A 22,060-nucleotide genomic window follows, 5' to 3' on the forward strand; every position below is an offset into this window, starting at 1 on the left:
GTAGTTTGAACATTCTTTGGCATTGCCCTTCTTTGGAATTGGAATGTAAACTGACCTTTTCCAATCCTGTGGCTACTGTTGAGTTTTCTAAATTTGCTGGCAAATTGAGTGTAGCACTTTTACTGTATTGTCTTTTAAGATTTTGAATAGCTCAGTTGGAATACTCTTATCTCCACTAGCTCTATTGTTGCTCAGATTTCCTAAGGCCCATTTGACTTCACATTCCAGGATGTCTGGCTCGAGATCAGTGACCACCCCATCATGGTTATCAGGGACATTAATCTCATTCTTGTATAGTTGTTCTGTGTAATTTTTTTTTTATTGAAAAAGTTTTACAAATAAAAATTTTCCCATTCCCCCTCTCTTTCCCTCCCTAACCCTTCCTAGCCCTCCCCTCCTCCCATGACTTCCCCAAGGTGAAATCCAAATCCAAATCATATTATATCATACTTTACCGCCCATCTATTCTGCCCCCTGTGTACTATACATTTCTACATGACATTGAACTATTCTACCCCCTATATACTATACATTTCTACACAACCTTCAACTAAAAGCTATCTGGTACTTCCTAGTTTGATATTTATTCTGCACATAATCTATCCATTTCTTCCATTCCCATGCATAAGTCTCTTGAGTCCGGTCTTTTAAGTATGCTGATATCTTCGCCATTTCTGCAAAACTGGCCACCTTCAAAGTCCATTCTTCAATAGTAGGCATAACATCCCTTTTCCAATATTGACCAATCAGTAACCTAGCTGCTGTCACCATATACAATATCAATTTTGTTTCACCCATTGAAAAGTCCTTAACTATGCCCAATAAAAACAATTGAGGAGAAAATTGGAGTTTTTTCTTCAAAACATTTTGCATAACCCACCAAATTTTTATCCAGAAAGCCTTCACTTTCTTGCAAGTCCACCATATATGATAATATGTAGCATCTAAACAATCACATCTCCAACATTTTGGTTGAACATTAGGATACAAGCATGACAATTTCTTAGGATCTAGATGCCACCTATAAAACATTTTATAAAAATTTTCCCTCAAATTCTGTGACTGCGTAAATTTAACATTCTGAACCCATATTTTTTCCCACATTTCCATCATAACTGGTTCTGCAAAGTTTTGTGCCCATTTTATCATACAATCTTTAACCAATTCATTTTCTGAGTCTCTTTCTAACAAAACGTTATAAACCCTCTTGATATGCATTGGGCCTTTCTCTTTTATCTGTCTTACCAATTCTTCTTCATGCAACATTAAACCAGTTTTTTGATCTTCTCTCCATCTCAGTTGAAGTTGATTATACTGTAACCAAGTTATATTAATCCCTTCTTCCAACAGTGTATTTAATGTCTTTAGTTGCCATCTGCCCCCATCATTAAAAAGTACTTCTTTGTATAAACCCCCCCCCCCGAGTGACTTTATGTTTGTATTCCGTATAATATGACCAAGATCCAACCACAACGGTATTTTATAATCCCATTTGAACCGGTGCTTCTTCCATACTCTCATCAAGGAGTTTCTAAGTATATGGCTATTGAATACTTTATCCACTTTATTTTCATAGAATAAATATGCATGCCAACCATGTTCAAGATCATAACTCTCTATATTCAATATTCCAGTCTTTGTCCTTCCAAACCAATCACTTGCTTGTGTCAACGCTGCTGCTTCATAGTACAGTCGTAGGTTTGGAAGTTTAAGGCCACCCCTTTCATGAACATCTTGCATAATTTTCAATTTAACTCTTGGTTTTTTCTCATTCCAAACAAACTTATTCACTCCTTTTTGCCATTCCGTCAGCTGTTTATCACTTTTAAGCACCGGAATTATTTGAAAAAAAAAATAAAAATCTAGGTAGAACATTCATTTTAACTGCTGCTATTCTTCCAAGTAAGGATAGCTGCAGTTTTTTCCAGGTTTCCATATCCTTTTGTACCTTTCGCCATAACACCTCATAGTTCTTTTGGAACAGTTTTATATTTGAATCTGCAACTTGGACTCCTAGATATCTCACCTTTGGTACTATTTCAAAGCCTGCCTTCCTTTCAAGTTCCTTCTTTTGATCTTCTGTCATATTTTTAACTATCATCTTGGTTTTTTTCTGATTCAGTCTAAATCCTGATACCATACCATATTCTTCTATAATGTCTTTCATCTGGATTATTGATTCCATCGGCCGTGTTAGGGTAACAACCAGATCGTCTGCAAATGCCCTTGTTCTGTAATCCTCTTGCCTTATAACTATTCCATTCAAAGTACTCGAGTCCTATATTGTGTTCAACAAGACTTCTAGAGTTAAGATAAACAACAACAGGGATAATGGACAACCTTGTCTTGTGCCTTTTTCTATACTGAAGTTTGTAGTTAAGCTTCCATTAATAATAATTTGTGCTGTTTGCTCTTGATAAATTGCTGAAACCGCCTGCACAAACTGATCCCCAAAGTCCATCTTTCTTAAAGTCTTTAATAGAAAGTTCCAGTTCACTCGATCAAAGGCCTTCTCCGCATCCAAAAACACCAGCACTGCAGAGATCTGTTCATTCTTCTCAAGATATTCCAATAAATCTATAATTTGCCTCACATTATCCTTCATGTATCTGCCTTCTATAAATCCTGCTTGATCATGATGAATCACCTCTTGAATAACTGGCATCTGTTGGCTAATACTTTTGCAAAAATTTTGTAATCCGTATTCAGGAGAGATATTGGTCTAAAATTTTCCGGTTTTGTAGAACCTGCTTCCTCTTTTGGTATCAATGAAATAAAAGCTGCTTTCCATGAAGGGGGTATTTTACCCCCTTGTTGTATGCTACAAAATAAGTCTTTAAGATGTTCAATCATTTCTACTTGTAAAGTTTTATAGTACACCGCAGTTAAACCATCCGTTCCTGGAGCTTTAGCTGTTTTCAGTTGTTTAATAGCAACAATAATCTCCTCAGCTGTTATTGGTAGACTCATTCTTTCCTTTTGATCACTAGAAATTTTCATAACTCTCCTTTCTTCTAGATATTTATTTATAAGTTCATTCTGTATATCACCTTTGGCATATAGTTTAGTATAATAATCTAAGAAGGCTTCTTTGATTAGTCTTTGTTGAAAAATTTCCTTCCCTTCATACTCAATACTGCCAATAGTCCAAGTACTCTGTTGTTTCCTCAGTGTGTAAGCCAACCACCTGCCCGGTTTATTAGCGTTGCAAAATATATTATGTTTCGCAAATTGTAAATTAGTTGCTGCTTGTTCCGCTGTGAGCATTTGAAATTGATCTTTCAAAAGTTTTATAATTCCTTGTAATTTTTCATCTGTTGGATTTTTTATGAGTAACTGTTCTTTTTTCTTTATCTCTCCTTCCAATTCTAATCTTTTTCTTTGTCGATTTGATTTATGTTTAGAATTCATATAGATCAGTACCCCCCGCATATATGCCTTGCTCGCGTTCCAAACAATTTCAATAGGGGTGCCCTTATTCAAATTCATTTCAAAAAATTCCTTCATTTGTTTTTTGAGTTCATTTACATTCTTTTCATATCTAAACAAGTTTTCATTTACTCTCCACGATCTTCTCTCATTCTTTCCCATTTCTATTTCTATCCATACCGGGCTATGGTCAGTTAAAGTCCTCGGAAATATCTTTGTTTTCTTTGTTTTTAAAAATAAATCAGCCGTAAGTAGGATAAAATCAATCCTAGAGAAGGATCTATGTCTGTCTGAGAAAAAAGTAAAGTCCAATTCTTTTGGGTTATGCACTCTCCATATATCTTTCAATTCCAAATCTTCTTTCATATCAAAAAAGATCTGTGATAATTTAACACATGACTTTGCCAAACTCTTTTTATCTTTTTTAGGATCTATTACTCCATTCCAATCTCCCATAAGTAAAATAGATCTATAGTCCCATTGTAATATTTTAGAATACAATATTTTATAGAAATTTTCTTGTTGCTGATTAGGAGCATAAATTCCAATCACCAAAATTGGACCATTATATGTATAAAGTTCAATTGCTATATATCTTCCACAGTCATCTGCTTCTATAATTTTAGCTGGCAATCTTTTATTTATATAAATCACTACACCATTCTTTTTCTCCGGATTTGAGGCTATGAACACTACACCACTTCTTAATCTCTTCTGCCTCTGTTAGGTTCCTGCCATTTTGGTCCTTTATCATGCCCATCTTTGCCTGAAACGTTCCCTTCATATCTCCAATTTTCTTGAAGAGATCTCTGGTCCTCTCTATTCTATTGTTTTCTTCTATTTCTTTGCATTGTTCATTTAAGAAGGCATTCTTATCCCTTCTAGCTATTCCCTGGAATTCTGCATTCAATTAGGTGTATCTTTCTCTTTCTCCCTTGCCTTTTGCTTCCCTTCTTTCCTCAGCTATTTGTAAAGCTTCCTCAGACAGCCATTTTGCTTTCTTGCGTTTCTTTTTCTTTGGGGTGGTTTTAGTTGCTACCTCTTGTACAATGTTGCGAACCTCTGTCCATAGTTCTTCAGGCACTCTGTCTACCATATCTAATTTCTTAAATCTATTTGTCACCTCTACTGTATATTCATCAGGGATATGATTTAGTTCATACCTGAGTGGCCTAGTGCTTTTCCCTACTTTTTTCAATTTAAGCTTATATTTTGCAACGAGAAGCTCATGATCTGAGCCACAGTCAGCTCCTGGTCTTGTTTTTACTGACTGTATAGCGCTTCTCCATCTTTGGCTGCAGAGCACATAGTCAATCTGATTTCTGTGTTGACCATCTGGTGACGTCCATATGTAGAGTCGTCTCTTGGGTGGTTGGAAAAGAGTGTTTGTTATGACCATCATATTCTCTTGACAAAATTCTATCAGCCTGTGCCCTGCTTCATTTTGTACTCCAAAGCCAAACTTGCCTGTTATTCCTGTTATCTTTTGTCTTCCTACTTTAGCATTCCAATGATAAGAACATCATTTTTTGGTGTTAATTCTATAAGATGTTGTAGGGCTTTATAGAACTGGTCAACTTCAGACTGTTCAGCACCAGTGGTTGGGACATAGATGTGGACTACTGTGATGTTGAATGGTTTGCCTTGGATTTGAACTGAGATCATTCTGTCATTTTGGGGATTGTATCCCAGTACTGTATTTATTTATTTATTGATTGATTGATTGATTGATTGATTATACCGCCCTTCTCCCGAAGGACTCAGGGCAGTGAACAGCCAAGGTTAAAATACATACAGTATGAAAATTAAAATAATTTAAAAAATAATTAAATCAATTTGGCTTCCCAATTTTAAAACCCCTTACCCATAAAAATTAATCAATTAAAATCTTAAGCCAGCCTGGCTTGCTGAAACAAGAAAGTCTTCAGAGCCCGGCGGAAAGTACGGAGGTCTGGGATCAGTCGTATCCCTGGGGGTAGTTCGTTCCAGAGGGTGGGTGCCCCCACAGAGAAGGCTCTCCCCCTGGGGGTCGCCAGTTGACATTGCTTGACCGACGGCTTTAAAGGTGAGAACCAAAACCTTGAAGCGCACCCGGAAGACCACCGGAAGCCAGTGCAGCTCGCTATTTTCCTACTCTTTTATTGAGTATGAAGGCTACTCCATTTCTTCTGAAAGATTCTTGCCTACAGTAGTATACCTGATGGTCATCTGAATTAAATTCATCCATTCCTGTCCATTTTAGTTCACTGATTCCTAAGATGTCAATGTTCAGTCTTGTCATATCTTGTTTAACCACATCCAGCTTTCCTTTCACCACCAGATACATCCACAGCTGTGTGTTCTTTCAGCTTTGACTCAGTTGCTTCATTGTTTCTGGTGCTACTAGTACTAGCCCTCTGCTCTTCCTCAGTAGCATATTGGACACCTTCGGACCTGAGGGGCTCATCTTCCAGCATCATATCTTTTTGCCTTTTGGTACTGTCCATGGGTTTTTCATTTCATAAATTTGTTAGGAATGTCAAATTGGCACAGTTGGTAAAAACCCTACTCTGAAGGACCCGAGGTTTCACCCACCCAAATCAAAACCTAAAGTTTTTGCCCCCAGGTCACACGGCCATCACAAATTCCAATCAGTTCACAGTCCCAACTCTGGCTGGCTTTTGTCCATGCCCCTCCAATACCTGGAAGAGCGTCCTTGGCTCACACAAGAAAGAATGCTATTTTGGCTACACATTCCCCAGCTATCTGTATCTCCCCACTCACATTCCCACAGCTCCACCCAGCCTCGCTGGGTTGGGCTGCCCTGAAGATGCTCCCAAAATGGCTTCAGGGCTGACACAGTCTCAATGGTTTTAATAGGCTACTGTGGAATACCGGGTGTAGCTTCCCCAAAAGGCAGGGAAGTTTTAGTTCCACAGTAACTGGATTGATTACCTTTATGATGGGGAATGGCCCCAAGAATTTAGGACCTATTTTTTTGCAGGGCAACTTTAGCTTTAAGTTCTTTATGGAGAGATAAATCTTCTCCCCCACCTGGAAAGGTCTCTGAGGGTCTAGTTTCTTATCAGCTTGCTGTTTGTAGGCTTCTGTTTTTGCCTTACATTTCCCCACGTATTCTGCAATGAGTCCACCCACTCCTTTAGACTAATACCTGGGGGTATTCTGGCATGGGGACAAAGTCTACCTTATTGACCACCTTGAAGGGAGTAAATCCTCCCTTCAAGGTGCTGCTGTGCATTGCTTTATTGTATGCCACTTCAGCAAAAGACAGTAGTTCTGCCCAATTAGTCTGCTGGTAGTTGACATAACACCTTAGGTACAGCTCCACCATGGTGTTAATTCTTTCCACCACCCCCTTGGTACTTGGATGAAAAGCTGAACTAAGCCCCTGGGAGGATCCAATGGACTTTAAAAACTCTCTCCAGAACTTAGCTGTGAATTGGAACCCCAATCTGAAATACTCCTGCGTGGGACCTCATGCAATCAGTAGATATGCCTCAGGAACAACTTCGCCAGTTTGTGGATGGACAGTAATCCAGAGAAGGGAGGAAATGAACCTGCTTGGAAAATAGGTCAATCACTGTCCAAATCATGGTATTCCCTCCACTTTGTGGCAGCTTGACTATGAAGTCTGCAGAATTTTTAAGAACCCAAAGTCCCATGCCTGCCTGGCATTATGCCTCCTTCGTAGGACCTGCATCCGCAAGTTGTTAGGGACATATAGTCCCTTCCAGGCAAGCTTGTCCCTAATGGTCAAGAGCTGCAGGTGGTTCTTTTTTTTTTTATTGAAAAAGTTTTCAAATACAAATTTTCCCCCATTTTTCTCCCCCCCTCCTCCCTAACCCCCCCCTCACCACCCATCCCCCCCTGTGACTTCTTCACAACAAAAAACCTAATTCATAACAGATTATATAATATAATATTTTACCATCCCCTTACTCCCTCCTCTAAATACTGACCCTTACATGCTAGTAATATTATTAATATTAGTACTTCCCCCTTTTACCATACGTTTCAAAATAACATTATATAATAACTTCTAATTTAGCATAATAATATTATAACTCCCAATCTAGCAACAATCTGCCTTTTTTCCTCCTCCCCCATACTTATATATATAACAATTCAAATAACCTTCCACTTTAGGACTATATAATAAATCCTACTTTAACATTTAATCTTTTGTATATATTAATATGACATTTCAAAGCAGCCTTCCCCATAAATCTTAATTTAACATTTATTCAACTCTATCCATTTCCTCCACTCCCCTAAATATATCACTTAAACATCCCTTTTCTTAAACTAAACAAATAGTAAACTAACCTATTTCCACCCACTTTCCTACAAAATTACCATGCACAACAATTCTTAATAACTTTAATCTACTGCCCGCCCTGCTAAAAAAAATATATTCCGTTATATAGAAAAAATCAATGACTTTAAATTTATAATCCATATAATGTCTTCTTTGATATCTTTCCACTGGATTGTTGAGTCCATCATCCATATTAGGGTAACATAGCATCCCGGTTGCAACAGTTTGTTCAAAATCCTCAGTCATCATCTGCCCCCATCAGTAATGAATATCCTCATATATATATAAAAAAAAAGAAAACAACCACCCGAGTGACATTATAATTATATTCCATATAATTGTAATTGTGGCTTTCATCAGGATTTTTAATTCCCATCATCATAATGGGTAACAACCAGATCTTCTGCGTGCCCCAGCGAAGCTCTCTTGCCTTATAGCTCAAGATAAATATAATACATTTATCAATAAAAAAAAAGAAATCCAAAATAGATAATTCCAATCCAACAATTCAAGGCTCTTTTCACATCCCCAAATTACGGCATTGCAGAGGTCTGTCACTCTCCTCAGGATAATGTTAACCAATACTTCGCCTCAACTATCTTTTCATATATTCAGTCATTTTTTTAAAAAAATAACTGGCTTCACTGTTGCTTAATTTAGAAGTTTTTGTTTTTGTGAGACCTATTTCTTTTTTTCTTTTCTTTTTGTGGGTTTGATCTCCATCCTGGTTTCCTTTCTACAAGTTGTATATCAGCTAATCGGTTTTCATTCTGCTTTATGACTTGATCTTGTTGGTTTTGCTTTTGTGTCTCATACTTTTTTTTGTCAATTGTGTATCAGCTAATTGGTTTCCATGCTTATCTGTGACTTGATGAGTCATCACGTTAGAGTCCGATACCACTTCTCTCATATTTGTAGATAATCCAGCTGAGTTGTCTAAAGAATCCAAAGGCAATTTGTCCACAGCAGCCTCTATAATTCGATATTTTCCCTTTGTTTCCAACTCCTTCTGCTTATCCTGTATTATGCATAAAGATGTTAAATTCATTTTCAAAATTTTTTGATAAAATTCTTCCGCTTTTACAACAGTATTTAGTTGGTATCTTTCTCCTTGATATCTCAATATTATACCAACTGGAGCATCCCACCTGAATAAAATATTTCTTTTCTTAAGCTCAGACACCAGAAAACCAAATTTTTTTCTTTCCGATAACATCTTGGGCGGGAGCTCTTTGTATATCCAAATCTTTCTTCCAAACAATTGCAAAGTAGAGTTAAAGGAATTTTGCACAATATTATTTCTTATTTCTTTATCTGTAAAATAAATCACCACATTTCTAGGTAATTGCCTTTGCTTTGCAATCCAGGAATTTATTCTATAAACTCTATCAATCCTACAAAATACTTCCTCAGGTTGAACCTTTAAGATCCCAGCCAGAATTTCAGAAGATATTTTCCTTAAATCTCTGTTATTTTCCTGCAATCCTCTCAGTCTAATCACATATTCAGTAAAATTATATTGCATCATTAAAACTTCTCTTTCAATCCGTTGTTGTATGTTTTCTGCATTACAAGTCTTTTGATCAGCCTCCATTTTAGGTTTTTCTTCTGAGCTATTGTCTTGAGTGTTTGTCAAATCATTTTCAATTTTTTGTATTCTATTGTCCAAATTGTCCTCAATTTCATCCACTTTAGACTCTAATGTGTTAGTATTTGCATCCAACTGAATCATAAATTCTGTAAAACCATTAGCCATTTTTATAATTTTTCGGTCCAAAGTATCAAACTTTAATTGCACTAATTCTTTAATTTCCTGCTTAAATTTTTCAAAGTTCTGATTCACAATCTCATCCCTTCTTACAATCTCCTCCAAAAGAAATTCAATTATGTTAAAATCAGTTTTCTGAGATTGGAGATTTAGAACTTGTTCACGTAATTTATTAATGGGGGAATCCCCCCCCACCGCTTGTTTGTCCAGCTTTGTGAGTTTTAATGCCATGTTTCCACACAGACAAACTTTTTTAGAAAAGAAAAGAGAGGCAAAGAAGAAAAAAAAACTTCTTTCCAACCAAGATCAATATCAAATCTCCAGGAAAAAGAAAACACAAAAGTAGAGCTTTATCTTCAAATGTAGCCAGAAGTATTTATTCCGCTACTTTGTATCTTAATAGGAAATGGAAGGACTCTTCCTTTCAGCCCCTTCTCAAGCCTCGGCAGTCGCCATTTTTAAAGATTCTTTTTTCCTTTTCCTTTTCCTTCTTCAATAACTGTTGTAAAATAAATGAAATACTTGCGCTTCAGGGTCACAGGTCCAGCTCACATCCTTTTTATTTATTCTGTTAATTTTGTAGGCTTGTTCTTGTCGCCTAGCTCTGCATATAGCAGAGGTCTCCCAAAGCCCGGAGCGGCGGCGAGGGAAAGAGGGAGCCTCATGTGCTTCGTCCCCAAAAGTAAAAAAAAACTTTTGGGGCTACGCAGAGAGCTCTACCTACCCCCGCCGGCTCTATCTCCATTTCCACATGGAAACGGAGTTTTTTCGAGCCGCCTTTCAGTTATAAAGGCGGCTCTTTACAGACAATGGGGCTGGCGATCCCGAGGGATCGTCTGGCGGCGGCGAGAAGCAAACCGGAAGTCAGCTGCAGGTGGTTCTTGAACCAGGGGTCACTTTGCAACTCAGTTTTGAGTTTCTTGGCCACTTCCTCCCCTGATGTGGTCAGTTGTTGCACGGGTCGTTATTGGTGGCCATCTCAGCCACCTTCTGGGTAGCGGAATAATTACGTTAACCACCTCCTCCCGAGTATTCTTGTACTGGGACATTCTCAAGAAGCCATCAGCCAGAAAGTTTTTTCCTCCTGGGAGGTATTTCAAGGTGAAGTTAAATTGATTGAAGTACTGCACCCACCGAACCTGCTTCAGTGAGAGTTTATGAGAAGTTCTAGGTACCTTCGAATTTTTATGGTCAATGCACACTTCAAACGGTACCAGGAGGTGGCGCCATTTCAATAGTGCCCACCAGATCGCAAAAGCCTCCTTTTCCCATACAGTCCAGCGTCTCTCCATGTCACTGAATTTTCGAGAGCTGTAGGTACACAGTTGCAGATTCCCCTCATTTCTCTGTAGGAGGTCGGCCCCTATGGCCACGTTGCTGGTGTCAGCTTGGATCACGAAGGATTCCTCGGAATCAGGGTGCTTCAGAACCAGTTCTTTTGCAAGTAGCCTTTTCAGACTTTCAAATGCTTTTTGGCATTCCATCGTCCATTGGAGTGGCTGGCTTAGCTGGGGTTTAGCCCTGGTTTTCCCTGTTCTCAGCAGTTCTGTGATTGGCAAGGCTATTCTCGCAGAGGATGGAATGAATTGCCTATAAAAGTTAGCGAACCCCAAAAAGATTTGTAGTTGTTTACAGGTTCAAAGGGCCTGCCATTCTAAAATGGCTTTTAGAAGTTTTTGCCCCATGTTCAATCCTGTCATCTCTTGTTTCACTACGTCCAGCTTGCCTTGATTCATGGATCTTGCATTCCAGGTTCCTATAGATCTTTATAGCATCAGACTTTACTTTCACCACCAGATGCATGCACAGCTGAGCGTCCTTTTGGTTTTGGCCCAGTCGCTTCACTCTTTCTGGTGCTACTAGTACTAGCCTTCTGCTCTTCCCCAGTAGCATATTGGACACCTTTCGACTTGGGGGGGCTCATCTTACGGTGTCATATCTTTTTTCCTTTTGATACTGTCCATGGGGTTTTCATGGCAAAGATACTGGAGTAGGTTGCCATTTCCTTTTCCAGTGGATCACGTTTTGTCAGAGCTCTCTGCTATGACCTGTCCATCTTGGGTGTCCCTGCACAGCATAGTTCATAGCTTCATTGAGCTACATAAGCACCTTCGGCATGAGAAGGCAGTAATCCATGAAGTGGGGCTAATTAATAGTTGGGCTAAAATGAGAGCTTTACTAAAAAAGCATGATACGGAACTAATTGATAGATTGGTTCTATGGGCAAAGTAATTGCTGGTCAGCACCATCTCAAAAATCTGTTGACAGTACAGAAGGAAGCTCTATCACCCAATGAACAAAATCTGAGATAAATTCAACTTTTACTGGGTTTTGAATATGGCTTGATCTCCTGCTTCTCTTTGAGCAGAGTACAATTTGAAAAGTACACTTTGCAAAGTATGCTATCAATAGGCTGATTGATCTTACATTTGAAAATTGCCTTTATTCTAACTTGCCTTTATTTTAGTTCTTCCTTTCCAAAGTTTGAAAATTGCCTTTATTTTAGTTTTTCCTTTCCAAAGTTTATCCAGGTTCTTTTGAGTATCATGTAAAATCCACTGCTTCCATAAAAAAACACTTTTAAAAACTTATTTTTCCTCCTCTGTCACTTATCCTCCTTCTGAGGAGTTTTCAGGGAGTTCTCCCTCTTTTCTCCTTTTCTTGCTTTATTTTAAATTCTGTAATGACAAGAGGGGAATGCTTAGGATGGGAGGGGGTCTCTGCCATCATCTTTTGTTGGCCTCTTGGCTGATTATACATTCTGGCCTTGGCTTTCTGGCTTATTGTATGTCTTTGGTAATTACTGTTGCTTCCATATATTTCCAGAGGAATTCCATTACCTGTCATCCTACACCTCAAACCTGTTAAATGAAGCATGTGGGGGCCACATAACCACGATCCATTAGCTAATACTGAACAAAGAAAAAGAGAATAACTAAAGTGAAATAAATTTCCTAGTGCCATCTCTCTGGCCTTTGGATGCATGTGCCTAAGAAAATTAACTCTCCAACTTACTGTATCCCAAGGTATAATTATAATCAGACTTAAGCAGGAAAAAAGGAAAGTGAAATAATTATTTTTAAGTTTAGCTAGCCATAGAATCTGCAAAAAGAATCATAGGTGTATGAGATAAAAATCTCAAACAGTGCCTGAAAGGAATGTCCCATAAAGATTCTAAAGATATCATAAGGTGTGATAAATCTGCTCCTCAGAAATTCCAAGACATATTAAACATTAAACAATGAGTGGGTTTGCTGTATTGGTGAAAATGGAGGTGATATCCAATTCTTTTTTCAACCAGAATTGGCAACTCAGTTGTTAAGCAAAGCAGCCATTAAGTGAATTCACAACTGTAGTTATGTTACGTCAGCTTTCCTTTACTTTACAGACTTCCAAAGCTTGAACTCATATTTCTCTTGCATCAGCATCCTAGTAATATACAGTAATATACAGAGGTAACTATAATGGATAGTGGTGGGTTTTCTGAAAAAGTTAAATTGGAGGGGGATTATTTTCTCCTCATTCCTTTCTACATCAGAAAACTGCCTTGAATTGACTTTTTGAAACAGAATTACTTCCAGGGGTTTTGTTCATGTCCATTACCTCTCATGGCAGGCCAATTGCCACCCAATCTTTGGAAACCAAAACCAAGGTTGCTTCCTTTTTCTTCTAGTGAGAAATGTAGTTTTAATTGTTGCTTTACTAGTTCATGTAAAAAGAATGTTCCTTGGATGAAAGTACAGGATGTGTTTCTTGAATTTAGATATATTGAATAATGGACATTAACCAAAAGAAGGTAAAGAGCAAGAATAAAATAGATTGCATGTTTTCAGCTTTATGAAATTGGTTAGATTATTCTTGTGAAACGATACCCTAAAAGAACCACAGAGCACCAGTAATGTAAATTTATTGTGACACTAGCCTAAGAGGAAAAACAATTCATTTAAAGACAATAATAAAAGACAACTATTTCCCCTAAAACAGGGGTGTCAAATTGGATTTCTTCGAGGGCCAGATCAGCATTGTAGTTCTCTGCAGGCCAGGGGGAGCGGGAGGGGGGGAGATGGGACAGACGCCTTCTGAAGCACCCTGCTGGCCAAAACAGGCCACACGGAGGCCTCCTGAGGCCCCTGCATGGGCCGTTTTCCACCTCCCCAGCCTCCAGCAGCACCCTGCTGGCCAAAAATGGGCAGCATGGAGACACACACACACACACCCCTAGGCAGCCCATTTTGGCTGACAGAGGCACCACGGGCCAGTCCTTTGATATTTCCAGGCCGGCCCGGATTTAAGCACCCCATGGACTGGATCCAGCCCATGGGCGTTGAGTTTGACAACTCTGCTGTAAAACAAAAGCAAACAAAACAACCTATAACATTAAATGAGTAATCACCACAATTGTAGTGGAAACATGTAATATTAAATCTAGATAGATAATTAGGATTGTTGCTGATTACTCAGGAAAATGTATAACATTTTCTTAAACTATGAGCAATGAAAAAAGTATTTAGAAAATCTTGCTCTTTTTTCCAAAATATTGGAGCATTTCCTATGTAATAATAAATGGGAACTTTAAAATGATATAATTGGGATATCTACCATTCAATAAATCCTGAGCTTCTTATTCCAGTTTATTCCAGTTCTGCCCCAATTAAATACTTTAGCTTCAAGATAGTCAATTATTATTAGTGGTGATAGTACTGTATAGATTTATGATTTGTTGACTCTGTGAACAAGGATTTTAATTTACTTTGTAATGTAACGTATATAATGGAATACTTCATTATATCAAGAAATCAGCACATAAGCAGTTTAAATGAACAAGTAATATATAAAACAAATAGTGTCAGATTAATAATAAACAACATCAATCAGAAGCAAACTAAAATAAAATGTTCATAAAGGAAGCTCACTTCCTTTTGTCCAGGACATGGACTATAAGCGATGCTTGATGGGGATGTGCACACATCTTCTCCTTGACTGGTTTTCCTGGTTATTTTCTGGGAGGAGGCTTCGTGATACCTAAAACAGAATAACTAGATTCTGTAATAGCTTTGTAACATATAGTACCAACCTTCTTAACTCTCAAGACTCTTTTCTACTATGTATTCAAAATAGACTAGATCAGTAGTGGGTTGCTCCTCGTTCTGTCCGGTTCTTTAGAACTGGTAGTAAAAGTAGCAGAGGCTCCGCCTACCTGCCTGGATGTTTATGAAGCTTCTGTGCATGAGCAGAAACGTGCGCGCGCGCGCTCCCATAGTGAACCAGTAGTAAAGGTAAGTAGAACCCACCCTTGGACTGGATGTATACCAAATGGACATGTATGTGTGTGTGTCTGTTCTTTTGAGGGTGGGCATCAGAATTTCATTTTTAATGTGTGCCACTGTGTACACAGGAAAAGTGACAATAAAAGTTATCTTAGATTCATAAAGGCCTGAAAACAGATGCTTAGAGTACTGTATTTTCTGAGCAATTGCAAAGTTGATGATCCATCATTTAAGAGCTCCTACTATTAGTGTTTACCAGACTCAACTGATGTCAAGAGATTGGGGAGAGTATTAAGACAATTTATATGGATATACAAATTGATCCGTCAAGAATCATAATAGGGGAGTAGTTGATTATGGCAAGTATCTGCAGTCAGTGCTTACTCCATTTGACAAGCAGCATGTCTTGTGAGAACTACAGCAGCAGAAAAAAAAACTATCACTTGTTTTAGGTGGGAGAAAAAATGGAAGGAAAACTTGAATAACTCTAGAAAAAGGTATCATCATATAAATGTTGAATGAAAATGTGAGTGTTGGAGAAACTAACCCATAAGTAATCTAGATTCTAATATATAAATACCACTAAGAAAATCTCTATAATCCCTCTTTGAAAAATAAAAGTGTTTGCTTTGGAAATCTCTTTTATAGGATTTTAATTTACAAACTCATTTCTGTGTCTTCCACTCCCAGAGAAAAAAGTATGACCATCTAGTATGGACAGAAGAAACTACTTAGCAGACAAAGTTCTAAGCATGCAGATCTCAACAATAGTGCTGGTAGAAAGGGATGGAGAAAATCCTGACTCCAAGTGAAAGGAGTGGAGGGAATATGATCTCTGGGTTGTAATAGAATCATACTATGATCCTGGATCTATCTCAAATATCAGATTAATGACACCTGCAGGTTATTTACCAAAAACAAGATAAAACACTATTATGATAGCTTCTAACCTAATAGGATGCTTTCCAGTACAGGTTCATCAGGGTGTAGACCAGAATTTTTTCAAAGGACTATAAATTCAGCCCCCATATAAATTTGTTTTGATCAAGAAACTCCTGAATTATTTATTTATTGGTAGATTTTATTTTTTAAAAGAATTGCTTATTAAAGATTGCCTACCTGCCTTGTTGTTTTTAGTTGACTGTCATGTTGAAACATTTTTTTCCACTACAGGAGTACACAATAGATGTTTTCTTCCGCCAAAAATGGAAAGATGAAAGGCTAAAATTCAAGGGTCCCATGAACATTCTCCGACTAAATAATTTAATGGCCAGCAAAATCTGGACTCCAGATACATTCTTTCATAATGGAAAGAAGTCAATAGCTCACAATATGACTATGCCAAACAAGCTTCTACGAATCCAGGATGATGGTACTCTTTTATATACTATGAGGTATGAGCTTTTCTTTTCATTCATTTCCTTTTCTGTTTGTAGTTCCTATACAGGTATTCTTCAGGTTATGAACATTCCCTTAGTGAACATTTGAAATTACGTGACAAGCACCCCCATCGTTTATGAACAAGTCCTGAAATTATGAATATTGCAGCACCACAGCAGTTGTTTGCTCTTACGAATGAACGCAGAGGCTCTGAAACATTCACCCTGCCTATTCCCCCACCCCGGCAAGGTCTTCACAGGCACTTCGCCTGTAGAGACTCACTTACCTTGCAAAGATCTCATCTCTGTCATGTTTCTTTGCCTGCTTCGTTGCTTCAGGGTTTTGGTTCATTCACAGAAAACAGAGGCCTAATGTACCGTGAGATCATGTGAGATCAGCAGCACGAGATCTTGTGCTGCTGATCTCGCACTTAGGCCTCTATTCTCTGTGAATTGAGGCCTGGATGTTTGCAAATGAAGGTATTCTGACCCAGCCTTAGCAGAACCAAGAAACAGACTCCTTGTTCCAAAAAAAAACCCTCTTTATTTAGCTCCTGTGAATTACTGGCATTCACACACTGAAAAGTCCAGGCAATAATCCTTCAAAGGGTTAATTCCAGTAACAGACCTTCCTTGGGATACTTGCCAGGCCAGGAGCTTCCAGTCACAAAGCTGTAAATTAAGTTCTGGCAAGCAGTCTCTGAGGCAGGAACCACAATAAGCAAATCTTCCGAAAGAAATCCGAACAGTTGTCTCCTGCAACCACCCATTCCCTTTCCTTCTATTTATTCCCCAGCCAGGGAGGGGCCATACAGCATCCATGTGTGGATACTTTCTTCCTGAGTTGTCTCCTTGTATTCAGTTGTTCTCCTCTTCTAACAGCTCTGTGCATGCACACATCTGGAACTGGCTTAAGCTGTTCTTCCTCCCCACTTATCTCCGACTCCGAAGGCAGCTGAGAAATGTCTGGCTCTATCTCTGCTTCTGATACAGAGCATCCATCAGAGCCTTCCTCAGGCTCCAGGACTGTCCCAAGTTCCTTCCCAACCACCTCATCGTCCGAGTCTGCCACCTGCAGCTTCAGGCCTTCCCTCCATTTTCCATTTCCTTGCCGAAGCATGCAGAGAGATTGCGTCCCTGTAGGCTTTGGCAGCCCTTTGAAAAAAGCCTTTGTTGGGAGGGGCCGGTACATCCTTCCAAAGCTCTGTTCCTACCTGCAAAGCCTTTTTGAAAAGGGCTGCCAAAGCCTACAGGGGTGCAATCCTCAAGCACTTTGCTGATGAGAAAGGAGGCCCGGAGGGCTGCGCGTGGCCTTCTGGGCCTTCTTTCTCACTGGGGTTCCACTTGATGAGGCCTCCAGCAATGAAAAAATAGGCCCAGAAGGCCACACACAGCCTTTAGGGCTTCCTTTCTTGTGGCAGATGCACTTGACGAAGCCTTTGGCAATGAAAAATGAGGCCCAGAAGGCCCAGTGTCCCTCTGGGCCCCCTTTTTCATTGCCACAGTCCTCATCAAGCTCTTTGCTGACAAGAAAGGAGGAAGCAGGCAAGGAAACAGGCTGGAGAGGAGACAGATCTTCATAAGGTAAGTCAGTGCGGCAGGATGGAGGGGGAAGCAATTGTGGGGACCCCAGGGAAGGGAGAATGAGGTAGCTATGGGTCAGGGGAGGCTTTGGATGGTCTGGTGGTCTGCTCCATCACTAGTCCCCCACCCCCATGGCCTTCCCAACCCTGAGATACCTCATGTGCACTTAACAAGCGGGGCATTCGATTATCGAATGCATGGGCGAAAGCAGGGAATGAGCTCAAGATTCACTCCCACGAATCCTTGGGTTACAAATGGAATGGACAGGCTCCATTGCATTCGTAACCCAAGGACTACCTGTATTATCTGTATGTTATACTGTATATTGACATATGGCATTTGGTCTAGTGATTAAGGCACCAAGCTATAAACCAGGAGTCTGTGAGTTCTACTCCTGCCTTAAGCATGAAAATTGGATGGCTGATTAGGTCAGTCATTCTCTTTCACCCAACTCACCTCACAGGGTTGCTGTTATGTAGAAAACAGGACAAGTAAGCAGTATTAGATATGTTCAACACTTTGAATTATTTATAAAAATAATAAAAGTGAGATAAAAATATAGAAGAAAAATTACAAGCTTCTTGCAGTAATTTAAATTTCATATTTGAATGGGGCAACCTAACTCTATATTATATTAAATGCTTCAAATAATGACATAAAAATGAGACAGCTATCCTGAGGTAATTATAGTGTATGTCATGATCCTCTGGTATGTTTATTTCCATTTTATCATGTAATTATTTGCTTGCTTTGGTTGAAATAGCAGAAATTAAATTACCCATTGGTTTCCTCTGACTATGAAATATTTGCCTGGACTATGAATTGTTTATCCATGTGGCATAGACTTCTAATTGTTATTAGACAAGCTATGATTCTATAATTTATATATTAATTCAGTTGGTCTTTCCTAATAATTGTGAATAAAGTATGACTAATATTTTGGCATAAAACTCCATTGAAGGAGCCTATAATATAAACCAGCAAATTGCATTAAATTGATATTTAGTTTAATATAAATGATCTTTGTGTTCATTCAATTAATTTTTGAGAAATTGATTTTCATGATCTCTTAGCAGAAGATAACCATGAATTGACATTTTCCCTTCTAGGCTTACAGTCCAGGCTGAATGTCCAATGCACTTAGAAGATTTTCCTATGGATGCTCATTCATGCCCATTGAAATTTGGCAGCTGTACGTAAGATTATTAACAATTCAGCCCCTATATGATAAATATATTATATTTTTTCACATAGACTTGTGAAGAATAAAAGTGTGATAGATTCTGAATGAGAGCCTATTAAGCAGTGGTGAAATCAATTTTTTTTTATTACAGGTTCTGTGGGTGTGGCTTGGTGGGCGTGGTGTGGCTTGGTGGACATGGCAGGGGAAGGATTCCACAAAATCTCCATTCCCACCCCACTCCAAGGGAAGGATACTGCAAAATCCCCATTCCCTCCCCACTCCTGGGGGAAGGATATTGCAAAATCTCCATTCCCACCCCCTCTGGGGCCAGCCAGAGGTGGTATTTGCCGATTCTCTGAACTGCTCAACATTTATGCTACCGGTTCTCCGGAATCTGTCCGAACTGCTGGATTTCACCCCTGCTAATAAAGTTAGGAGTGATTCTTGGGAAATAATAAACATGGAAGAAAAGGAAAGAAATAAAAGGTTGACTCAGCCTTCCATCCTTTCTAAGATAGGTAAACTGAGGACCCAGTTTGTGGGGGCAATAAGCTGACTTTGTATAAATATACAAAAGTATGAAGGTTATTGCTTAACACATTGTAAGCCGCCCTGAGTCTCCGGAGAAGGGAGGCATATAAATCAATTTTTTTTAAAAAAAAGTATACAAAATGAAAATAGAGCAATTACAAGAAAGGAAAGTAAAAATCCTATTTGAAAAAAATAATCTAATTTTGTAATACAATGAATATAAAATTTAAGGAAAGATGATTGTAATGCTGCTAATAGTAGAGTGAAAAGAATTTTGTTATAGTGGCACAAATATGTGTGACATTTCCTAGTGGAAATGCTTGATGGAATGATGATATGAAGGAGGCTGTGGATGAGAAAAATGCTGCAAAAATGCTGCAAAAATGAGAGTATGGGGCGAGTCAGCATGTTGCTAATAATCCACAAACATTTTCTGTCTTGAGACCAGCTAAGCAAACATTTGTTAGTTTGTCCAATGGACAACGATCTGCTGTTAAAGGGGAAGGTAAAGTCTATGTACCTGAGATAGGAGAAATATTAAATAATGTCTTATACAGTGGGGCAAAAAAATATTTAGTCAGCCACCAATTGTGCAAGTTCTCCCACTTAAAAAGATGAGAGAGGCCTGTAATTGTCATCATAGGTAGACCTCAACTGTGAGAGACAAAATGAGAAAACAAATCCAGACAATCACATTGTCTGATTTGGAAAGAATTTATTTGCAAATTATGGTGGAAAATAAGTATTTGGTCACCTACAAACAAGCAAGATTTCTGGCTCTCACAGACCTGTAACAACTTCTTTAAGAGGCTCCTCTGTCCTCCACTCATTACCTGTATTAATGGTACCTGTTTGAACTTGTTATCAGTATAAAAGACACCTGTCCACAACCTCAAACAGTCACACTCCAAGCTCCACTATGGTGAAGACCAAAGAGCTGTCGAAGGACACCAGAAACAAAATTGTAGATCTGCACCAGGCTGGGAAGACTGAATCTGCAATAGGCAAGCAGCTTGGTGTGAAGAAATCAACTGTGGGAGCAATAATTAGAAAATGGAAGACATACAAGACCACTGATAATCTCCCTTGATCTGGGGCTCCACACAAGATCTCACCCTGTGGGGTCAAAATGATCACAAGAACGGTGAGCAAAAATCCCAGAACCACACGGGGGGACCTAGTGAATGACCTGCAGAGAGCTGGGACCAACGTAAAAAAGGCTACCATCAGTAACACACTACACCACCAGGGACTCAGATCCTGCAGTGCCAGACGTGTCCTCCTGCTTAAGCCAGTACATGTCCGGGCCCATCTGAAGTTTGCTAGAGAGCATTTAAATGATCCAGAAGAGGATTGGGAGAATGTCATATGGTCAGAGGAAACCAAAATAGAACTGTGTGGTAGAAACACAAGTCGTCGTGTTTGAAGAAGAGAGAATGCTGAGTTGCATCTAAAGAACACCATATCTACTGTGAAGCATGCTTTGGGGCTGTTTCTCTGCAAAGGTGTTCTGTCCCCGTATCACGCACACACCCAACCAGCCAGCCGAGGGTTAAATAAACTCTTCAAACACACGTCAGTGATAAGGAACTTGGCAGCAACTCCGTGGCTGCCTGCCAAGAGCTTTTACTCCGATAACACAGACAAAAATACATACAGTTTGAATTAAATCCACGGCAAATAGATGTTGTGGCCGAAGGTGCAAAGTGCTTCGCCAGAGATTAGCTTTGTCCGTCACAGAATCGGAATGGCCACCACACTCCCTTTTATAGCCTGTGGGGTGTGGTCCAGTGACTCAGCTAATCTCTGGCACGCCTTCCCCTCTGCTGCGCACGTTTCTCCCTGCGCCTCTGGTGAGGGTCCAGCCAGCACTTATTTTCCTCGTCGCTGTCCACCTGTGGCTGCAGGGACGTGCTTGGCTCTGAACCTATCGTTTGGCCTTCGGTGTCCTCCGGAGGCATTGCCAGAGAGGAGGGTCCTGGAGAGGGAGGCCTGGCCGTCTCCTCTCCTTCATGTTCGGAGCCTTCTTCCTCCGATAAGATAGGCTCGGAGGACGGAGCCACAACAAAAGGGACCAGGACGACTGATCCGTGTAAACAGGAAAGATACATGGGGCCATGTATCGTGAGATTTTGAGTGCAAACCTCCTTCCATCAGCAAGGGCATTGAAGATGAAATGTGGCTGGGTCTTTCAGCATGACAATGATCCCAAACACACCACCCGGGCAACGAAGGAGTGGCTTCGTAAGAAGCATTTCAAGGTCCTGGAGTGGCCTAGCCAGTCTCCAGATCTCAACCCCATAGAAAACCTTTGGAGGGAGTTGAAAGTCCGTGTTGCCCAGCGACAGCCCCAAAACATCACTGTTCTAGAGGAGATCTGCATGGAGGAATGGGCCAACATACCAGCAACAGTGTGTGCCAAACTTGTGAAGACTTACAGAAAACGTTTGACCTCTGTCATTGCCAACAAAGGATATATAACAAAGTACTGAGATGAACTTTTGATATTGACCAAATACTTATTTTCCACCATAATTTGCAAATAAATTCTTTCCAAATCAGACAATGTGGTTGTCTGGATTTGTTTTCTCATTTTGTCTC

General features: G+C 39.4%; 1 protein-coding gene across 1 annotated transcript in view; it reads left to right on the forward strand.

Annotated features, from left to right (window-relative positions):
* Positions 1-22,060, forward strand: part of LOC139320230 (gamma-aminobutyric acid receptor subunit alpha-2) — a 441,414-nt gene that overhangs the window by 223,356 nt on the left and 195,998 nt on the right. Inside the window, exons 5-6 of the mRNA XM_070948459.1 lie at positions 15,956-16,176; positions 18,855-18,937. Of these exons, the coding sequence (XP_070804560.1) occupies positions 15,956-16,176; positions 18,855-18,937 (304 nt within the window). The remainder of the gene's footprint in view (positions 1-15,955; positions 16,177-18,854; positions 18,938-22,060) is intronic.

Source organism: Pituophis catenifer, unplaced genomic scaffold (genome assembly GCF_029215685.1).
Source record: "Pituophis catenifer annectens isolate HBS135680 unplaced genomic scaffold, rPitCat1.0.hap2 SCAF_8, whole genome shotgun sequence".
NCBI lineage: Eukaryota > Metazoa > Chordata > Lepidosauria > Squamata > Colubridae > Pituophis > Pituophis catenifer.